The sequence below is a fragment of the Hylobates moloch genome, unplaced genomic scaffold (assembly GCF_009828535.3).
Source record: "Hylobates moloch isolate HMO894 unplaced genomic scaffold, HMol_V3 SCAFFOLD_21, whole genome shotgun sequence".
In the NCBI taxonomy this organism is placed as follows: Eukaryota; Metazoa; Chordata; class Mammalia; order Primates; family Hylobatidae; genus Hylobates; species Hylobates moloch.
The window spans coordinates 31863839-31885903 of NW_026652296.1; the positions used below are offsets into that span (position 1 = coordinate 31863839).

Here is a 22065-nt window from a genome sequence, read left to right on the forward strand (position 1 = left end):
CTATATGTATTTACATATATTTGCATATGCTGCAACCCATCTTCATTGATGGATTCATTGACGGGGAGAACAAAGTCTGGCTAATGAAGAGAGAAGCCAGAGAATTTATTTCCTTAACATCTGATCTTTTATTTTGAAGGAGTCCTAGCTCCCTCTGTCTCTCATTCATTGAGTGCCTTGGGCAAGCCCTGTGGCTCCCTTGGCCTCCAGTCCCCTCAGGAAGATGAGGGCTCTATTAGATGGCTTCCAAGTTCCTGCCAGCCTCAAAGCCTGTCTGCTCACATGAGGTGGCAACAACGTCTCCTGAAGTCCTTGAGAGAATGTGCAGGAGATGGTGGCATTTCTGAGAGTGGAGATGGGAGTCTCAGCCCCGCAACCTGACAAAGCAGACACACAGAAAAAGATGGGGTGGCAGAGGGCTTTGGCCACAAATGAGCCAGGGGGCCTGCTGTGGAAGCCAGGCCCCTCTCCTAGGGGCCGGGGTCCCACCGGCTCCGAGCCTCCCAGTCTCTGCTCTGCAGTCCTCAGGTGCTTGGGGATAGCCACACGGGTCGTGTCCAACTTCAACTCAGCCCACGACACAGACCAGAACCTGAGCGTGGACAAATACGTGGACTCCTTCGGGCGGACTCTGGAGGACCTGACAGAAGACAGCATGTGGTGGGTCCTGCCCCCAGCCTAGGCCCAAGGGCTCTGGAAGCCCAGCAGGTGGAGCAAGGCATCATCTTCCATAACACCAGCAGGGTGCGGCAGGCCCAGAGCCCAGCTCTCCTGAGTCTGAGCCAACTCTGGAGGGAGTGAGAGGCGCCCTGCGGATAGAGTGGTACCTCTTCCAAGATGTAAGGTCTGAGCTCAAGACATGTAGACTCAGAGGTCAGGAGGGGCCTCAAGATTTGATTGCCTTGAACGCCTGGTTCTACTCTCTCTGGGAATCTGTGGCTTCCTGGGGTGGGGTGGGAACTCCACCCGCACAGGTACCTCTGGATCAGGCTCCTGCTTCCGTATCAGCTGCAGTTCTCCGTGCTGTGTCTCAGGTGGGAAACAGACTCCTTCCTCAGTTAAAACAAAATTCTTCACATAAAGATTTTAAAAATTCATTCTAGGCCAGGTGCGGTGGCTCACACCTGTAATCCCAGCTACTCAGGAGGCTAAGGCAGGAGAATTGCTTGAACCCAGGAGGCAGAGGTTGCGGTGAGCTGAGATCACACCATTGCACTCTACCCTGGTCAACATAGTGAAACCCCATCCCTACTAAAAACACAAAAATTAGCCAGGCGTCGTGGCAGCCACCTGTAGTCCCAGCTACTCTGGAGGCTGAGGCAGGAGAATCGCTTGAACCTGGAAGGCAGAGGTTGTCTCTGTGAGCCAAGATCATGACACTGCACTCCAGCGTGGGCGACAGAGTGAGACTCCGTCTAAAAAAAAAAAAAAAAAAAATTCATTCTAACTTACTTAATTTTCTGAAATAGGAAAAACATTCATGTGGTTTAATATTCGAAAGGTACAAAATGGGTTGCGGTGATGTCTCCCTCCCACCCAGTTTCCCAGCCTCCCCATCCTCCTCCTGGAGGCAACACTATCACTGTCTCCTATGTCTCCTGTCAGAGAGATGCTCTGCAGACACCAGCACATACGTACCTACAGTGCCTCCCTGCCTTTTCCCCGCTTAAACAGTATTGGCAGCTTTATTTGATACTGTTCTTGCTGGAACATTTAACAATTCCACATCAATACACAAAGAGTTTTCCTTATTTTCCATAATGTTTTAAATAGTAACATAACACTCACTGAGCACCTAGTCTGTGCCAGGTCCAGTTCTAAGTGCTGTATATAGATTAACTCATGTATTTCTTCAAACAACCTGTGAATAAGTTAAGATCATTGATTCTATTTTGCAGATGAGGAAACTGAAGCACAGAGAGGTTAAGTAACCCATCCAAGGCCACACAGCTAGTGAGTGGAAGCATAAGGGTATGAACTCAGTCTGCCTCTCAATTGCATGAAAAAGCCATTGTTCATCGAACCGTCCCATATGGATGGACATTTCAGTTGCCTCAGTTAAAAACAAGTTTTGCTTTTACAAACAAGGCTTCAGTGAATAACCTTGTTCAGATGTCTGTTCACACATGTGCAAGTCTGCCACTCAAAGCCAACTTTCTAAAGATTAGGAGAGACGGCTGGGCGCGGTGGCTCACACCTGTAATCCCAACACTTTGGGAGGCCGAGGCTGGCAAATCGCTTGAGGTCAGGAGTTCGAGACCAGCCTGGCCAACATGGTGAAACCCCATCTCTCCTAAAAAAAAAAAAAAAAAAAAAAAAAAAAAAAAAAAATTAGCCAGGTGTGGTGACACACACCTATAATCCCAGCTACTAGGGAAGCTCAGGCATGAGAATCACTTGAACCTGGGAAGCAGAGGTTGCAGTAAGCCGAGATTGCGCCATTGCACTCCAGCCTGGGTGACAGAGCAAGACTCTATCTCAAAATAAATAAATAAATAAAAATTTAAAAAATAAAGATTAGGAGAGACAGTGAAGAGAACACAACACAGAGACACGGAGAGCCTTGTATCCTTGTTCCCCAGGGAAGCGTGCCAGGAGCCCTTCCCGAGCTGGCCTCCAGCTCAGACCATCTCTTTGCTCCCCTTGGCCTCTCCTCTTTTTTGGTTCTCTTCATTCCCTTGCCCTGGAAGCACAAAATACTCACATTCTTCCCTTCTCTTCATGCAGAAAGCACCGACACTTCATTTTGATGTTGGGGACTCTGTCACCACCCAGGTTATCAGGGTCCCACCTTTAATCCCCAAATGCTAATCAAGATACTTTCCCCAACAAAGACAGTTGCCTGCCAAAGAGGAGTTCTGAGGCCGACTGTACAGATGCCAAGTCAGGCAAACCGGGAATCAGGTTTCTGTCTGCTCCTTTCTTTCTGCAAGACCTTGAACAAGTGATGTCATGTTTCCTACTCATATTCTCATTTTTAACACAGGGAATTAAAAATAAGGCTGAAATTACCAGAGTCTATAGTGCTCTGCATAATCAGAACCCTACCTACCCCCTCTGCTGGCCATATCCCAGAGATACTTAAATACTTTCTGCTCCTTGAACACACTATGCTTTTCCTTGTCTCACTCAGGACCTTTGCACATGCTGTTCCTTCTGCCTGGAATATTGTTCCCTTCACTCTTCCTATAGCTTATTCTTTCTCACTTAAGTCTCACCTTCAATGTCATTTACCTAGAGTAGGTCTATAGGGGTTGTTCTCTAGCTTAAGCTCCTCTTTTTCTTCATAACATTTATTGTCACTTACATTTGTTTGATTTATCTGCTGACTTAGCTTTGCCTGTCTCCTTTGTTAGAATGTAAGTAGCATGAGAGTAAAGATCTTCTGTCTTAGTTGCAGTACCTTGGACAACACGTTCTTGATAAATATACACACACATCTATATACACACATACACATATATACAAACATATATGAATGCTGTGTGCTCATTAGTGTGGTTGAATGAGTGATTCACAACATGCAGCCACAGTTCTTGTGCAGAGTAGGGAGCCCAGGGTCTGCCTCTCAGTAGGATCTTCCCTTCCTATGCCCTCACTCTAGGCAGCTTCACCCATCCTCTCTCTGTGGCAGGAATTTCCATGTCTGGAATGAGAGCTGGTTTGCCCGGCAGGACCTAGGCCCCTCTTACAATGGCTGGCAGGTTCTGGATGCCACCCCCCAGGAGGAGAGTGAAGGTATGCTCAACTGGGTGGGGTAAGTTCCAGACCCCTGCTTTTCCTTACCCATGCTGCTCATGCCCACCCCTCCTGTCCAGGTGTGTTCCGGTGCGGCCCAGCCTCAGTCACCGCCATCCGCGAGGGCGATGTGCACCTGGCCCACAATGGCCCCTTCGTGTTTGCGGAGGTCAACGCTGACTACATCACCTGGCTGTGGCATGAGGATGAGAGCCGGGAGCGTGTATACTCGAACACAAAGAAGATTGGGAGATGCATCAGCACGAAGGCAGTGGGCAGTGACTCCCGCGTGGACATCACCGACCTCTACAAGTATCCGGAAGGTAAGGGCCACGTGGCGGCCTTTATTACCTTCCCCAGGATGGTCCATCTGCTGCAGAGAGCCCACTGCGGGTGGCCTGGGGCCAGGCCCCGCCCCATGTATATGACTCTGACAGCAGCTTCCATTCACATTGTCTCTGTGCTCTGAGCCAAGTGCCTTTATATAGGCTACATTAATAGCTTCCTCTGTTTGCTAAGCACCTCTTCTGCCTTAGAAGATTTCCCATTTGTAATAATAATAGCTACATTTCCTTGAACACTTGCCATATACCAGGCACTGCATTAGGTATGTTCACATACAATAATAATCACTGCTAATAATAATAATGATGATAGTAGCAGGTATTATTTATTGAACACCTAGGACAAACGCATGGCACAGGCCCAATTCAGACTAATAGTAATAGCATCTCCTGTTTAGCATCTGCCAGGGCCTGTGCCATGATACCAATTTATGGCCACTGGTTCATTGAAGAGCCCCTACTTGTTAGGCTACAAAAACAAAACAGTTGTATTTTTTCTTATAGCTGCTTCCAACTATATACTTTAAAAATCTCCCTTTCCCACTGTGTAACAGGTTCCTTAGCAATGTTGTGATCTGACTAACATATTTTCAACCATTTCTGCTTGTTAAAACCATGTCACCAAGTAATTATGACTTCAAGCTCAAACTTGAATTAGACCCTGTCTCCTCCTGTCCCCTGAGCACAAGCTAGAGCAGTGACCCTGGAAGGTTGCTAAAGTGGAGACATAATCTGCTCTGAACACCTCCTCACCTCCCTTTTCTGCTCTCTTGCATCATATTTTACAGCTCTGGTTGCACTTTTTTTTTCTTTGAGATGGAGTCTCACTCTTGCTGCCCAGACTGGAGTGCAATAATGTGATCTCAGCTCACTGCAACCTCCGCCTCCTAGGTTCAAGCGATTCTCCTGCCTCATCCTCCCGAGTAGCTGGGATTACAGGTGCCCGCCACCATGCCCAGCTAATTTTTGTATTTTTAGTAGAGACAGGGTTTCACCATGTTGGCCAGGCTGCCCTTGAACTCCTGACCTCAGGTGATCCATCCACCTCAGCCTCCCAAAGTGCTGGGATTACAGGCGTGAGCCACTGCACCCGGCCCCTGGTTGCACATTTGAAGTATCCAGGGAGCTGTTTCAGTTATATATCTTAAACAATAATTACTTATTTGGTCAATTCTGTGGGTCAGCAATTTGGGCTGTGCTCAGCTGGGATGGTTCATCTTCTCCAGGTGGTGCTGGTTGGGATCTCACATATGTCTGTCACATGGGACTGCTGAGATGGCTGGGTCTGTGTTCCCACTTGGCCTCTCATGTCCCAACAGGCCAGCCTATGCTTTTCTGAATAGCAGCAACATTCCCAGAAGGTGAGAGATGAAGCTGTGAGGTTTCTAGAGGCCTGGCTCAGAATGTGCACCATGTCACTTCTGCCACATTCTATTGGTCAAAGCAATTCATGAGCCCAATCCAGATTCAAGGGGTGGGAAGCTGCAAGGCATTATGGCCATTTTTAATCTACCACAGCAGGCCAGATTCCACCCCTGACTAATTGAATCACAGTCTCTACGGGATGTGGTTCTGGCACTGGGACTTTTTAAAGCTCCCAGGTGGTCTTTAGTGTGCAACCAATGCTGAGAGTACTGTCAGGCTAAGGGGGAGGAAAAGAAGAGAGAGGAGAGCAGATGCCTTTGTCTTAACTGGGTGAGGATTCAGTGCTGGCTAAGTGGGCGGGTGCTGCTGCCCTAGTTTCCTATCTATGCTTGCTGAGGACAGATGGTGGCTCCATCACAACCTGCTGCCATCCAGACTAATCCCTGTGCTGTTCCTCTAGACACTGCTGATTTCTTGTGCTATTTGGGCCCTTTCAACACAGCTTCTTTCTGATGCATGATGATTTTTGTCCCCAAGTTCTGCAGAGGTTTTACAAGGCTGTGGCCCCCAACCCTAACCTCCACTGTGTCCCACTCCAAGGCTGGGAACTGAAACCTGACACTTGTGGGTAGGAGGAGCAGTCTTGACTGGCTGTCTCCCACCTGCTCTCTCCCTTCAATTCTCTTCTCCCTGCTCAGGTAGTACACGGCTTAGTAAGCAAGACAGGATAAACAGACCTCCCACAGGGAGGGGAATACCAACTTCCCTTTCTGTAGGCACCCCCAATCTAGATCAGCCAGTCATTTCTTGCTGAAGATACCCCCAAACCTTAATATTGATTCTTTTAAACACCTACACATACCCCCAACTCACACTTTAGCTCCTATCTCCAGGAACATGGCACTTTCTTGACTGTCAAAGACATCTTCCACTTTAGCTATCTTCTTAATGTCTTGGGGGTGAGCTATGGATGAGGGGAGTATGTGAGCTGGCACCTCTCTGATAAGACCTGCAGATTGATTGCTGGGTCCCTTCTGCTGGGAGCTTCTGGAACTTAGAACGTGGTGTCTAGCCTGGGCAACATGGCAAAACCCAATCTCTACAAAAAATACAAAAGAATTAGCCAGGCATGGTGGCATATGCCTGTAGTCCCAGCTACTTAGGAGGCTCCAGTGGGAGGAACGCTTGATTCTGGAAAGCAGACGTTGCAGTGAGACAAGATTGTGCCACTGCACTCCAGCCTGGGCAACACAGTGAGACCCTGTCTCAAAAAAAAAAAAAAGAACATGAGGTCTGTGGGTTTTTTGTCCTAAGATTTAACCATGACCAGCCAGGCGCTGTGGCTCACACCTGTAATCCCAGCACTCTGGGAGGCCGAGGTGGGCAGATCACCTGAGGTCAAGAGTTCAAGACCAGCCTGGCCAACATGGTGAAACCCCATCTCTACTAAAAATACAAAATTAGCCGGGCATGGTGGCCCATGCCTGTAATCCCAGCTACTTGGGAGGCTGAGGCAGGAGAATTGCTTGAACCTGGGAGACGGAGGTTGCAGTGAGCCAAGATCGCACACTGCACTCCACCCTCGGCAACAAGAGCGAAACTCCCCAAAAAAAAAAAAACCATGGCCACAGGAGAAATTAATATCCTGTTACATGATGACAGTGATGGCAATCACTGTTACTGAGCACCTGCTGTGGGCTGGCCATTTTCACGTTATGTAGTTATTTTATTTAACAAATGTTTACAAAGCCCTTACCATGAGCTTTTAAGTGAGACACTAGTACAACGTTTATTTTACAGAGGAGAAGACAGAGGTACAGAGAGGCAAGTTGACCCAGCCAGGGAAGGGAGAACTCTCCTGCAGAACCCAGAGCCCATGCTCCTCACTCTGCACTGCACTGCCACTATTTAATTATAATATTGTCCACTGTTTATTGACTGCCTACTGTGGGCAACGTAATTTCACATCTAGATTAACAAAAATAATAGTAACGGTATCTAGAACTTGCTAAGCAAAATGGTAAGCAATGTCCATGCATTATTTCATTTAATATTTATTTTAAAATCATTTTATGAGCCAGGCATGGTGGCTCACACCTGCAATCCCAGCACTTTGGGAGGCCAAGGTGGGCAGATCATCTGAGGTCAGGAGTTCAAGACTAGCCTGGCCAACATGGCAAAACCCTATTTCTACTAAAAATACAAAAATTAGCTGGGCATGGTGGTGGTTGCCTGTAGTCTCAGCTGTTCAGGAGGCTGAAGCAAGATAATTGCTTGCTCTCAGGAGGCGGAGGTTGCAGTGAGCAGAGATTACGTCACTACACTCCAGGCTACAGAGTGAGACTCTGTCTCAAAAAATAAAATAAAATCATTTTATGGATAATCAAACTGAGGTACAGGGAGGTTAAGTAACTTCCCCAAGTTTCCAAAGCCCAGAAGAGCTGGAATTCTAACAAGGCAGTCCACTCTTAGGGCCTCTGCCCTCCCTAATATGCTAGACTGCACGTCTTCGCTGAGTGGCCTTGGTGTGCCGTACACCATGCTAGGCTTTTTCATGTGCTCTCAAAGTAGAGACCCTCCTGAGTGTCAGGCATGATTCAGAGGCAAGGGGACAAAGAGAAGTCCCCAGAGAACTCACCACATGGTGAGCAGACAGCACAGAATAATTCAGAGTGACTGGCACTCTACTGGGGCGTCCAGAGGCTAAAGGAACAGAGAGGAGGAGTCTCTAATTCGGCCAGGGCAGAAGGTATCAGGAAAAGCAGCCTATGGGAGGGAATGCTGAAGGGAGTAAGATTTAGCCAGGAGATGAAAGGTTGAGAAGGCATTCCAGGAAGACAGGGTCCAGCGGGATTCCAGACTCATGCTGGGCAATACTGCTCATGGAAGCCAAGACATCCTTGACTTGCTTGAGCAGTATTCTACAGATGAAATGACAGGGACTTGTGCCTCTCTGAGTCATGAGCTCTTGCTCTGTCTGTGGAACCAGGACACATGCTAGAGCACAAAGATTCAGAGCCCCTGGGTACAATGTGCTTTGCCCATATTCCTAAGACAGCCTGGAGACTAAGCAAACAGAGAATGAACCTTCCAAACAAAGAAAATATAAAGCCAAGATCTTAGTTGGTGAGGCTGGTACTAGTAGACAGCAGGGAAGCAAGGCTGGTGCACCTGTCCAGCCATCAGCTTCTGGGCCTGTGTATTAGTTTCCTGGGCCTGCCATAATAAATTACCACAAACTTGGTGGCTTAAAACATCAGAAATTTATTCTCTCACACACAGTCTGGAGGCCAGAAGTCCAAAATCAAGGGGCTGGCTCAACCATGCTCCATCCAAAGGCTCTAGGGGAGATTCTTTCCTTGACTCTTCTAGCTTCTGGTGGGTCAGGCATTCCTTGGCTTGTAGTCACATCATTCCAATCTCTGCCTCTATCTTCTCATGGCCTTCTTTCCTCCTATGTGTTTCAAATTCCTATCTCCTTTCTCTTACAAGGACAAAAGTCATTGGATTTAGAGCCTACTCTAAATCCAGGATGATCTTATCCCAAAATCTTGAATTATATCTTCAAAGATCCTGTTCACAGGTTATATTCACAGGTACTAGGGGTTAGGACTTGGGCATATTGTTGAGGGGGACGTTGTTCAACCCACTGCAGCCTATGTGGGAAGACTAAGCACCTACTGCCCAGGGGCCTGGCTGGCCAAGCAGACAGGGAACAGTGAGTGCAGTGGCTGTGGGGCTACAGTTGCTGAGAGGTTGATGCAGAGACCCTGTGACCAGCACAGGACACTCTCCTTCCACACTCCCTCTCTCCCAGCCATTCTGCTCTCTGTCTTTCTACTGTGCCTTTCTCTCTCCCTCCCTTCTTGCATTTAGTGGGTACCCCCAAGTACCAAGTGGGAGAGTGGACAGGAAGCACAGGAAAGCAGACAACCCCAATGCAGTGTGATGAGGTCAGGCTGCCAAGGTACAGAATGATCAGGGAACAGCAGCAGCGAGGGAAGTACTTGTTTAGATAACAGCAAGAGGGAAGGGTCATTAGCAGCTCTTTTATACCTAAAGGACTTGGCACAAGATGCTTTCTTTGCCTGGGAAGGACCTACTGACTTCACTCCAAACTTTTGCCTGGCCAGGGGTCTCAGCACCCTATTGACTTCCTTCTAAGCACATATCGCAACTTGATATTTGCTTGAATCTTTATTGTCTCCCTAGAATGCTCCTAGACTGAGAGTTCTAGGATGGCAGGGAGCCTGACTGTTTTGTTCACTGCTATATCCCCAACTCCTACAGCAGCATCAACTGCATAGTAGGTGCTCAGTACAGATTCACGGAATGAATGAATTGGGGCCAACAGCATATAAAGGGCTTTTAATGCCATAAGGAGTTTGAGTTGTATCAAGAAGGGCCTTGCTTTGTTGACTGCAGGACTGGCTTATGTGAAGCTACAGGACATATAAGCCACATTTTCACATTTTTTTCTATTGGCATGTGTTTATTGAGCATTTACTGAGTGCCAGGCAACCAGTGAGCAAAATGCATATGATCTTTATCTTAAAGGATAAAGGAGCTGACATTCTAATGGGGCAGGTAAAAGTAAACAAATAAGTAAAATAACTAGTATTTCAGATACTGATAAGTGTTCTGGGGAAAAATAAAGAAGGGAAAGAGTTTAGGGACTGGTTGAGAGGAAGTGAACATTTGTCATTTAAAATCAGGTGGACTCTAACAGATGCCTATAGAAGACTCCACATTGTAGCAGAAACATATACATATTCTTGGAAAGTACAAGGGTAGCATAATCTAGAATTGACCATATGCTCAGCCATAAAATAAGCCTCTGTAAACTTAAGAGGATTGAAATCATACAAAGTGTATAATCTTATTCCAATAGAATTAAATTATAAATCAGTATCAGAAGAGAATTTGATACATTTATAATATGTGAAAATTAAACAATGCATACATCTAAATATCCAATGAGCCAAAGGAAAGATCACAAGTCAAATTAGAAAATACTCTGCAGTGAAAGAAAATGAAAACGCAGTATGCCAAAATTTATAAGATGCAGCTAAAGCAGTACACAGAGGGAAATTTATAGCAGTAAAACCTGTATTAAAGAAGAAAGATTTCAAATCAATAGCCTAATCTTCTACCTTAAGAACCTAGAAAAATGGCTGGATGTGGTGGCTCGCCCCTATAATCCCAGCATTTTAGGAGGCCAAGGTGTGTGGATCACCTGAGGTCAGGAGTTCGAGACCAGCCTGGCCAACATTGGGAAACCCTATCTCTACTAAAAATACAAAAATGAATTGGGTGTGGGGGCATGCACCTATAGTCCCAGCTACTCAGGAGGCTGAGGCAGGAGAATCACCTGAACCTGGGAGGTGGAGGTTGCAGTGAGCCGAGATCAGGCCACTGCACTCCAGCCTGGTTCACAAAGCGAGACTGTCTCAAACAAAACAAAAAAAAAAAAAAAAAGAACAAAAAAAAGAAAAGCAAACTAAACACTTAAAAAAGCAGAAAGAGGAAACAAGAAAGATTAAAGTGGAAATAAATGTAAATGAAATAAAGAGCAGAAAAATCATAAAAGAAAATCAACAAAACCAGTTGATTCTTTGAAAAGATTGACAAAATTGATAAACCTTTAGCTAGACTAAGAAAAGAATCAAATTACTAAAATTAGAGAGGACGTCACTACCAACCCTGCAAAAATGAAAAGAACTATAACGAGTGTGGTTTTTAAAGAAAAGTATTTGGTTATCATCCCCAGTTTCTGGCACACAGCTCCTAAAACCCTTGGAGTCTTCAGAATGAGAAGAGCATCAGCTGTAGCACATTAGTGAGATGACTAGGTGCACCTAGATCACTTTCAGCATGGGGGCTGGTTGCCTGAAAAATCAAGACATGATTAGGGATTGGGGACTTTAAACCCCATCTCTGACCTCCAGGGAGGGGAGAGAGGCTGAAGATTGAGTTAATCACCAAAGGCCTATGATTTAATCAGTCATGCCTATGTAATGAAACTCTGTAAAAACTGCTAAACAATGGGGTTTGGAGAGGTTCCAGGTTGGGGACGACATTGAGGTGCTGAGAGGGTGGCATGCTTAGAGAGGAGATGGAAACCCCACACCACCTCTGCCCCCTGCCATACCTTGCCCTGTGTCTCTCTCCCACTTGGCTCTTGCTGAGTTATGTCCTTCATAACTAAGCAGGAATGGTAAGTAAATTGTTTTTCTGAGTTCTGTGAACCACTCTAGCAAATTATGAAACCTAAGGCTGGGGGCAGTTATGAGAACCCCAAATCTGTAGCAAAGTTGGACAGAAGTGTGAGCAACCCTGAGTAACCAATACTTGTGACTGGAGTCTGAAGACTCAGTCTTGTGGGACTGAGCCCTTAAACCTGTGGAGTCTGATGCTAACTCCAGGTAGTTAGTGTTATAATTGAATTGAATTGAATTGTAGGAGACCCAGTTGGTGTCCAGAGAGTTGGAGAATTGGTTGGTATGAAAAATCCCCACACATTTGGAGTCAGAATTGCTATAATTAATGATAGTTTATTAGGGGATACTATGAGCAACTGTATGACAACATATTAGATAACTTTAGATTAAATGGGTAAATTTCTAGAAAGACACAAGTTGCCAAAACTATCTCAAAAAGAAATAGAAAATCTGAATAGATTCACAACAAGTAAAGAACTAGTAATAGTTCATATTGAGCTAGTAATATGAAAACTTCCCACAAAGAAATAATCAGGCCCAGATTATGTCACTGGTGAATTCTACCAAATATTAAAAGAACTAATATCAATTATTCACGAATTATTCCAAAAAGTAGAAGATGAGGGAATACCTTTCAACTCATTCTATAAAGTCAGTATTATCCTGATACCAAAACCAGATGACATCAGAAAAAAAGAAAACTACATATCTATCTTCCTTATGAATGTGAAAGCAAAAATCAACAATGAAAGCAAAAATTCATGAATATGAAATGAATTCAGTTACCGATAAACTGAATTCAGCAACATATAAAAAAAAGATTATATGCCATGAGCAAGTGGGATTTACCCCAGGAATACAAGATGGGTTTAACATTGAAAATCAGCTAATATAATACACCGTATCAATAGAAAAAAGGACAAAACAACATGATCATCTCAGTAGATGCAGAAAAAGCATTTGACAAAATCTCATACCCCTTTATGATAAAAAAAAACACTCAACAAATTCAGAATAGAAGTAAACTTCCTCAGTCTGATAAGTCACCTATAAAAAAGCCACAGCTAAAATGATACTTAATAGTGAAAGGTTGAACATTTACACCCCAAGATCAGGAACAAGACCAAGATGTCCTTTTTTGCCATATTGATGCATCATTTTTATGGAAGTACTAGCCAGGGAAATTAAGCAAGAAAAAGAAATAGATATCTTTTTAAAAATTGTATTGGGAAAACTAGATATCTATGTGCAAAAGACTGAACATTAGACTCTTACATTATATAGAAAAATTAACTGAAAATGGATCAAAGGTCTAAACATGAGGCCTAAAATTATAAAACTCATAGAAAAAAACATAGGAGAAAACTTTCATAATGTTGGATTTGGCACTGATGTCTTGAATATGTTGCCAAAATATTTAATAAAAATATTAAAAATAGAATTATCATACAATCCAGCAATTCAACTTCTAGGTATATGCCCAAAATAATTGAAAGCAGGACCTCAAAGAGATATTTGTACACCCATGTTCAGAGCAGCATTATTCAAAATAGCCAAAACATCTACAGCCATACCACCCTGAATGCACCCAATCTCATCAAAATGGCCAAAAGGTGAAAGCAACCCAAGTGTCCATCATTGAATGAATGAATAAACAAAATGTGGTATATACATACAATGGAATATTATTTAGCCTTAAAAAGAAAGAAAATACCAACAAATGCTGGAACACAGATGAAAATTGAGGACATTATGCTAAGTGAAATAAGCCAGACATAAAAGAACAAATATTCTGTGATGCCGCTTATATCTATGAAGTACCTAGAGTAGCCAAACTCATAGAGACAGAAAGTAGAATGGTGGTTGCCAGGGGCTAAGATCTGGGGATAATGGGCATTATTGTTTAATAGGTACAGAGTTTCAATCAAGATGAAAAGAGCACTGGATAGATGGTAGTGATGGTTATACAACAATATGAATGTACTTAATGACACTGAAGTGTACACTTAAAAATGATTAAGATGGTAAATGTTTTGTTATATGTATTTTATCACAATTTTTAAAATAAAAAGAAAGAAGACAAAAGAAGAAAGGGAGGAAGAGAGGGAGGGAGGGAAAGAAGAAATGGAAATAGAGAGATTTCCAAATTGGAAAGAAATGAAACTGTCTCTATTTGCACATGACATAATCTTGTATATATAAAATCCTAAGGAATCCATTAAAAAGCTATTAGAAATGATAAACAAGTTCAGCAAGTTTGCAGAACACAAGATCAATATACAAAAATTAATCATATTTCTAGATACTAGCAATGAATAATCCAAAAATGAAATTAAGAAAATAAATCCATTTACAATAGCATCAAAAAGAATAAAATACTTAGGAATAAATTCAACAAAAGAAGAGCAAGACTTATATGCTAAAACTATAAAACATTGTTGAAAGAAATTAATGTTCTAATAAATGAAAATGCATCCCATTTTCATGGATCGAAAGGGTTTATATTGTTAAAATTGCAATACTCTCAAAATTGATCTACAGACTCAGCAAAATGCTATCAAAGTTACAGCTGAGTTTTTTTTTCCCAAAATTAGCAACCTAATCATAAAATTCATTTGGAAATGCAAGGGAACCCCAAATAGCCCAAACAATCTTGAAAAAGAAGTTGGAGGTCTCATACTTCCCAAATTCAAAACTTACTACAGCCAGGCATGGTGGCTTATGTCTGTGATCCCAGCACTTTAGGAGGCCAAGTCAGGAGACTTCCCTTCAGTTCAGGAATCTCCCTTCAGGCCAGCTGGGCAACATGGACAACTTCATCTCTACAAAAAATTTTAAAAATTAGCTGAGTGTGGTGGCATGGCTACCAGCTACTCAGGAGGCTGAAGTGGGAGGATTGCTTGAGCCTGGGAGGTTGAGGCTGCAATGAGCCATGATTGCACCACTGTACTCCAGCCTGGGTGACAGAGTGAGATTCTGTCTCAAAAATAAACAGACAAACAAAAATTACAACAGATATACAGTAACCCAGACAGTGTGATACTGGCATGAGAATGGACATATAGATCAAAGAAATTGAACTGAGAGTCGAAAAATAAACCCTTAAAGTTATGTTCAATTGATTCTACAAGCGTGTCAAGACAATTCAATGGAGAAAGAATAAGAATAGTCTTTTCAACAAATGGTGTTGGGACCACTGTATATCCCCACATGCAAAAGAATGAAGTTGTTATACCCCACTGGTTACATGAAAAATTTTAAAAAAGGAAAATAAAAAGAATGAAGTTGGCCTCCTATCTCACATGATACACAAAAAATTCTCAAAATGGTTTATAGACTTACACGTGAGAGCTAAAACTAAAAAACTTTTGGAAGAAAACATAGGAGTAAATCTTCATGATCTTGGGTTAGACCAAGCCTTTTCAGAAACGACATCAAAAGCACAAGTAACAAAGGAAAAAATTGGACTTTATCAAATTTAAAAACTTGTCCTGCAAACAGTACCATCAGGAAAATGGAAAGATAGCCCATGGAATAGGAGAGAATATTTGCAAATCATGTATTGAATGGATAAAGCACTCTCATCTAGAATATATGTATATGTAACTCTTACAACTCAACCATAAAAAAAATATAATTTTTTTTTAGAGCACCTGAAAGTCCAAGTGCTCCTCCCGCCTTGACTTCTCAAGGTGCTAGGATTACAAGGCATGAGCCACCATGCTTGGCCCATCCTAGCACCTTGAGAGGCCAAGCTGGGAGGAGTACTTGAGGCTAGGAGTTCAAGACCAGCCTGGGCAACATACAAAACTCCATCTCTACAAAATAAATAAATAAATAAATAATCCAATTTTAAAATGGCAAAAGATGTGAATGAACGTTTCCCCAAAGACCATATACAAATGGCCGATAAGCACATAAAAAGATGCTTAACATCATTAAGTCATTAGGAAAATGCATGTCAAAACCACAATGAGATACCACTTCACATCCACTAGAACTACTGTCATCAAAAAGATAGACAATTAGTGCTGGTGAAGATGTGGAGAAATTGAAACACTCATACATTGCTGGTGGAAATTTACAGTTGTGCAGCCACTTTGGAAAACACTTTGACAGTTTCTCAAAATGTTAAACATAGTGTTACCATGACCCGGCAATTGCACTCCCAGCTACATTTCCAAGAGAAATGAAAACAAACACCCACACAAAAACTTTACATGAATATTTATAGAAACATTATTTAAAATAGATAAAAATAGAAACAGCTCAAATACCCATCAATAGATAAATAAAATGTATATCCATCAGATGGAATACTAGTCAGAAATAAAAAGGAACACAGTACTGATACATGCTACCTACAACATGAATGAACCTTGAAAACATGATGTTAAGTGGAAAAATTTCACAAAAGACCACATGTTGTATGATTCCCTTTATATGAAATGTCCAGAATAGGCAAATTATGAATTATATTAGTGGTTGCCTAGGGCTGGGGTTGGGGTGGGAAGGAATGGGAAGTGACTCCTGATGGTTACAGAATTTTTTGGGGGGGAGTGACTAAAATGTTCTAAAATTAGATTGTGGTGATGGGTGCACAATTCTGTGAACTACTAAGAAACATTGAATTACACTCTTAAAATGGGTGAATTGCGTGTTATGGAATTATATCTCAATAAAGCTGTTAAAAAAATCGGGTGGTCAGAGAAGGCCTCCATGAGAAGGTGGCATTACATTCTTTGGCAGGGAAATGAAACATTTTCATAGTAAAAATATATTGTGCAGTAGCAGAATTCACATACATTTTAATAATAAAACATGGAATGTTAAAGAACCTTGGTGTCCACAGCAACACCAAGCGATCACCAAGTGATCAGACCAGGGTCACACAGTATCAGGGTACCTTCGGGGGAGAGTGGTGTGAAGACCATATGCTGCAGGTTTCAAGTAGGGAAGAGGAACCATCAGAATTGGATTTTGGAATCATCAGCGTGGAAACAGAACTGGAATGGGATGGATCCCACATTCCCAGGAAGGGAGGGGACGTTCTTGATTATTGTGCTCAGTGCCTTGCTTGTGGGCCTCTTGTCCCCACTTTACAGATAGGAAAACTGAAGCTTGCAGGGACAGAGTAATGAAAACAGTAATAAAACTTCACACACTGACCTCATGGTGAGGCGGTTTGTATGGTGGTCTGATGGGGGAGGAGAGATGAGAGAAGAGGACAGATTCCAGAGCCTAAGGAGGATGCTCAGCAGGACCTGGTGAGGGCTCTTTTGTGAGTGATAAAGGTGAGAGAAGAGTCAAGAACACCCCCAGGCTTCTGGCTTGTACACCTGGGCTCATGGCTGCACCATTGGCTGGAATGAGGAATGCTGCTGGGCAGTTGGTGGGTTTGGTTGGATTTGAGGCACCTGTGAGACACCTGGGGGGTGCTGTCCAGTTCCTTGTATTGTTCTGGAGCTCAAAAGAGAGTCTGTGCTAGCAGTGGGGAAAGTGATGTATCAGGGGCCCTAAACTCACATGTCTACAGGAGCCCCACCGATAGAACCCCGTGAGTGAGAATTACAGGGTGAAGATCATGGACAACCAGAGAGTGCATTCCCTCTTAGGGGGGCTGCTATTGCTCAACTCTAGACTGATGTAGGGCATGCGGGCTTAGCCCAGGAGGGTTCCTGGCATCACCCAGGAAAGAATTCAAGGATGAGCCAGTGGTGTTAGCAACTTTTCTTGAAGCAGCAGTGTGTAGTAACAGCAAAGGTGCTGCTCCTTGTTGGCCAGGGCTACCCCACAGGCAGTATGCCCAGCATAGCAGCTCTGGGTGACAGAGTGAGATCCTGTCTCAAAAACAAACAGGCAAACAAAAAGTACTACAAATATACAGAAACCCCGACGGTGTGATATTGGCATGAGAAGGGACATATAGATCAGAGAAATTGAACTGAGAGTCCAAAAAGAAGCCCTTAAAATTATGTTCAATTGATTTCTACATGGCTGTCAAGACAATTCAATGGAGAAAGAATAAAAACAGTCTTTTCAACAAGTGGCGTTGGGACTGCTGTATATCCACATGCAAAAGAATGAAGTTGTTATACCCTACAGTTTTGTAATCATATTTATACTCAGTTTTAATTACATGCAAATTAAGGGGCAGATTATGCAGAAATTTTTAGGAAAAGGGTGCTAACTTCCAGGTGATTACCTTGAAAAGGGGTAGTAAGTTCTGGGTGTTGCCATAGCACTGGTGGGCATGTCTTATAGAGAAGTGCTTTTGCCTCCTCCCTGTTTCCATTTGTCTTTAATCTAGTCCTGAGTTTGAGCCCCAACTCCAGAGTCAAGTCCCGCCTCCTGCCTCAAGACTATTGTTGCCATATAGAGAGTGGTAAGGGAGCATAAATGGAATTTGGAGCTTTACTGCCTGGTTCAAGTCCCAGCTCCCTCACTTACCACATAAGCTGTGTGATTGAGGGGTTACTTTACTTCTCTGTGTCTCGGCTTCCTTGTCTGTTAAATGTGGGTGATGATAATACCTCCGTAGTACCTCCTAGAGAAAAAAAATATAGCACCAAGTGCTAGAGTACACATAGCAAATCTGCAAAAGTGCTAGCTATCATTATATGAGGCTTTTGACCCAGCTGTCAGAGAAGCTGGAAATTTGCATTTTTATGTGAAATTTCCTGGCAACTGATTTAAAATTTTATTGACATAGAGAATCAAACACAAGGCATGTGGCGCCGGTGTGTGTATGGCTCTTGAACTGCCAGTTTGACTTCCACGAGCCATGGTAAATTAAAGGAGCAAGGGGGTGCCTGCCGCTGACGTTGTGTGATGCCCTGCAGGGTCCCGGAAAGAGAGGCAGGTGTACAGCAAGGCGGTGAAGAGGCTGTTCGGCGTGGAAGCCTCTGGAAGGAGAACCCGGATCCGCAGGGCTGGGGGGCACTGTCTCTGGCGTGACGACCTCCTGGAGCCTGCCACCAAGCCCAGCATCGCTGGCAAGTTCAAGGTGCTAGAGCCTCCCATGCTGGGCCACGACCTGAGACTGGCCCTGTGCTTGGCCAACCTCACCTCCCGGGCCCAGCGGGTGAGGGTCAACCTGAGCGGTGCCACCATCCTCTACACCCGCAAGCCAGTGGCAGAGATCCTGCATGAATCCCACGCCGTGAGGCTGGGGCCGCAAGAAGGTAAGTGTACCCTGGCTTGGTGGAATCAAGCCAAGCCACCTCCTTCTTCAGGAGGGTTGTGGAGATCAGGGGGATTTCCCAGGACTGCATTCATCCCCAGGAAGGAAGGGGACATTCCTGAGCATTGTGCTCAGTGCCTTGCCTCTTGTCCCCACTTTACAGATGAGAAAACTGAGACTCGGAGGGGCAAAACAATAATAACAGTAATGCAAGTCCACATGCATCTGGTGGCGATCTGATGAAGATGTGATTTATAGTTTCTATGTTTTTAATTAGAATGAATATTTACACACCAAATAAATACATGCTGGGGGTATTTCAGCATATATGGAATATGCCATGCATTACTTTTCTAAAATCCAAAAAAAATCTGGAGCCCATTTGGCTCCAGGTGTTCTGTGGGAGAGGGCTGGACTGGTAACAGATGGTTTTCTTTGTTTTGGTTTTCAGGTTTTTTTGAGACAGAGTCTCGCTCTGTCACCCAGGCTGGAGTGAAGTGGTGTGATCTTAGCTCACTGCAACCTCCACCTCCCGGGTTCAAGGGATTCTCTTGCCTCAGCCTCCTGAGTAGCTGGGACTATAGGCATGCACCACAGATAATTTTTGTATTTTTAGTAGAGAAGGGGTTTCACGATGTTGCCCAGGCTGGACTCAAGTGATCCGCCCACCTTGGCCTCCCAAAGTGCTGGGATGACAGGCTTGAGCCACGGCGCCGGGCCAGAGATGTTTATTAAGTGCTTACATGTGCCAAGCCCTGTCCCAAGAATTCTGCATGTGACAGCATAATCCCTCCAGCCACCTTATGCATGGTACTAGTGCTAGCTCCATCTTTGAAAGGAGAAAACTTACACCAAGAAAGGTGAAGTCACGAGTTCAGGGTCACACAGTCAGTGTGCATAGTTGCAGGACCCAAATCCAGGCAGTCTGGCATGAGAGACACACTCCTGACCAAGACCAGAAAGGGGCAAAGCCAGGGTTCAAGGCCAGGAACGTTGACCACAGTGCACATTTACTCAGCTGATACAATTGCTTGACTGCAGGTTATGGAATGGTCAGGTCAGCCCACACCAAATATGCTCAACACACCTAATGGTACATTTGCCTAAAATTTATCCTTAGTATTTCATAGCAGAAGAGAATAGCTTCAGTCTTTTTAAAGGTTTTGGTATTTTTTTAACTGACCTCATTCCAACTGTTTCTTAAAAAATATATTGAGGCTGGGCACGGCGGCTCACGCCCGTAATCCTAGCACTTTGGGAGGCCAAGGCAGGTGGATCACGAGGTCAGGAGATCGAAACCATCCTGGCTAACATGGTGAAACCCCATCTCTACTAAAAATACAAAAAAATTAGCCGGGCGTGGTGGCATATGCCTGTAGTCCCAGCTACTCGGGAGGCTGAGGTAGGAGACTCCCTTGAACCCGGGAGGCGAAGGTTAAAGGATTTGTTTTGTGATCCTTGAACACATAGCACTTCATGGATGATTTATTAAATGTATCCTCTTTGATTATTCTTGCACTTTTTTCCTAGTCTGTCTGTCTGTCTTTTTGCCCATATCTCCCTCTCCATCTGTCTCTCCTTCCCTGTCTCTCTCTCTGTCTCTGTCTCTTTGGCTTTTTCGTCTGTCTCTCTATCTCTCCTCTCTCTCAGTCTATCTCTGTATCTCTATCTCTCCTTTGCCTCTCTCTTCTTTCACATACTTTCTGAACTCTGAGGATTCAATTAAACAAAGAAATTGCTGCTCTGGGCCAGTTTCTGGTAAGTGAAGCTTGTGGATTTTCATAGGGTGTGAAAATGTATGAAGGAGGTGTCACACTTTTTTAGCTTTTTTTGTCATTTATTTTTCACAAAGTCTAAATCACAAAATAACACTTCATCATAAAATTTTAATTAACATACACTTCCCTCTGGCTTTTAGCAATTTTTTTCATATTAAAAGTAATACATATTCATAAAAATTTGGAAAGCAAAAGAGAAAAATCACCTATGATTCTACCACCCACCTACAAACTGTTAATGTATTTTACTTCCAAATCTTTAATGCCTGTTTGCTTTTTGAAAAACAGTTCTAGTTAAATATTGCAAATAGTCATTAATGCCCTGATCTTTTCATATTACATTGTATTTTAAATATTTTTATAAGCTCCTCACAAACATCATTTTAATGGATGTTTAAATAAATAGAATTTAATAGATCTTTAAATAAATATATGGTGACCTATCTTTTCTTTTAGGTAGTTATCAGCTTATTGCTACTAAAAATAACACTAAACTTTTGTTTAATTTATCTACAGAGTGTCAGGCAAGCAAGTAAACATTTTGATGCAAAAAGAAATCATTTTTTTTCCTCTGGATTTTGGACTTTTGTCAGACTATATCACAAAAGTGAAATTCTTGGGCCAGGCGCGGTGGCTGACGCCTATAATCCCAGCACTTTGGGAGGCCGAGGCGGGCGGATCACGAGGTCAGGAGATCGAGACCATCCTGGCTAACACAGTGAAACCCCTACTAAAATTTCTACTAAAAATACAAAAAAATTAGCCGGGCGTGGCGGCGTGTGCCTGTAGTCCCAGCTACTCGGGAGGCTGAGGCAGGAGAAAGGCGTGAACCCGGGAAGCAGAGCTTGCATTGAGCCGAGATTGTGCCGCTGCACTCCAGCCTGGGTGACAGCGAGACTCTTGTCTAAGAAAACAAAAAAAAAAAGTAAAATTCTTTGGCCAAATGATAGACTATTAAAACATATAATTTATTAAATTATTAGGTTTTTAAGTAGTTTTAGGTTTTCAGAAAACTTTGAGTGGGAAGTACAGAGAGTTCCCATATCCCTGCCCACCACCACGCCTCTCGTCCTGTTATTAACATCTTGCTTTAGTGTGGTACATTTGTTACAATTAATGAGCCAATATTGACACAGTATTATTAACTAAAATTCATAGTTAACATTAAGGTTCACTCTATGTTGTGCATTCTATGGCTTTTGACAAATGTATAATGGCATGTATCTAACATTCCACTATCATACAGAATAGTGAAGCTTCCACTTCATTCCACTATCACACAGAATAGTGTAGCTTCCTAACGTCTCTCAATCCTTATAGAATTGAAGAGAATCAGGGCGTTGCTCTGGATTAGGCTTTGGCTTAATGGAATGTTATGGTTGGTGTGATCTTATATGGAGATCACTAAAACTTTCTCCATATTAGCAATAAGGCTA

At 43.4% G+C, this 22065-nt stretch overlaps 1 protein-coding gene across 2 annotated transcripts in view; it reads left to right on the top strand.

The window, feature by feature from the left end:
• The window catches only part of TGM6 (transglutaminase 6), a 49840-nt gene that overhangs the window by 19483 nt on the left and 8292 nt on the right, over window positions 1–22065 (top strand). For both annotated transcript variants that reach the window (XM_032142997.1, XM_032142998.1), the window contains exons 7-10: window positions 522–660; window positions 3635–3738; window positions 3819–4061; window positions 18511–18852. In XM_032142997.1, coding sequence (XP_031998888.1) covers window positions 522–660; window positions 3635–3738; window positions 3819–4061; window positions 18511–18852 — 828 coding nt within the window. The remainder of the gene's footprint in view (window positions 1–521; window positions 661–3634; window positions 3739–3818; window positions 4062–18510; window positions 18853–22065) is intronic.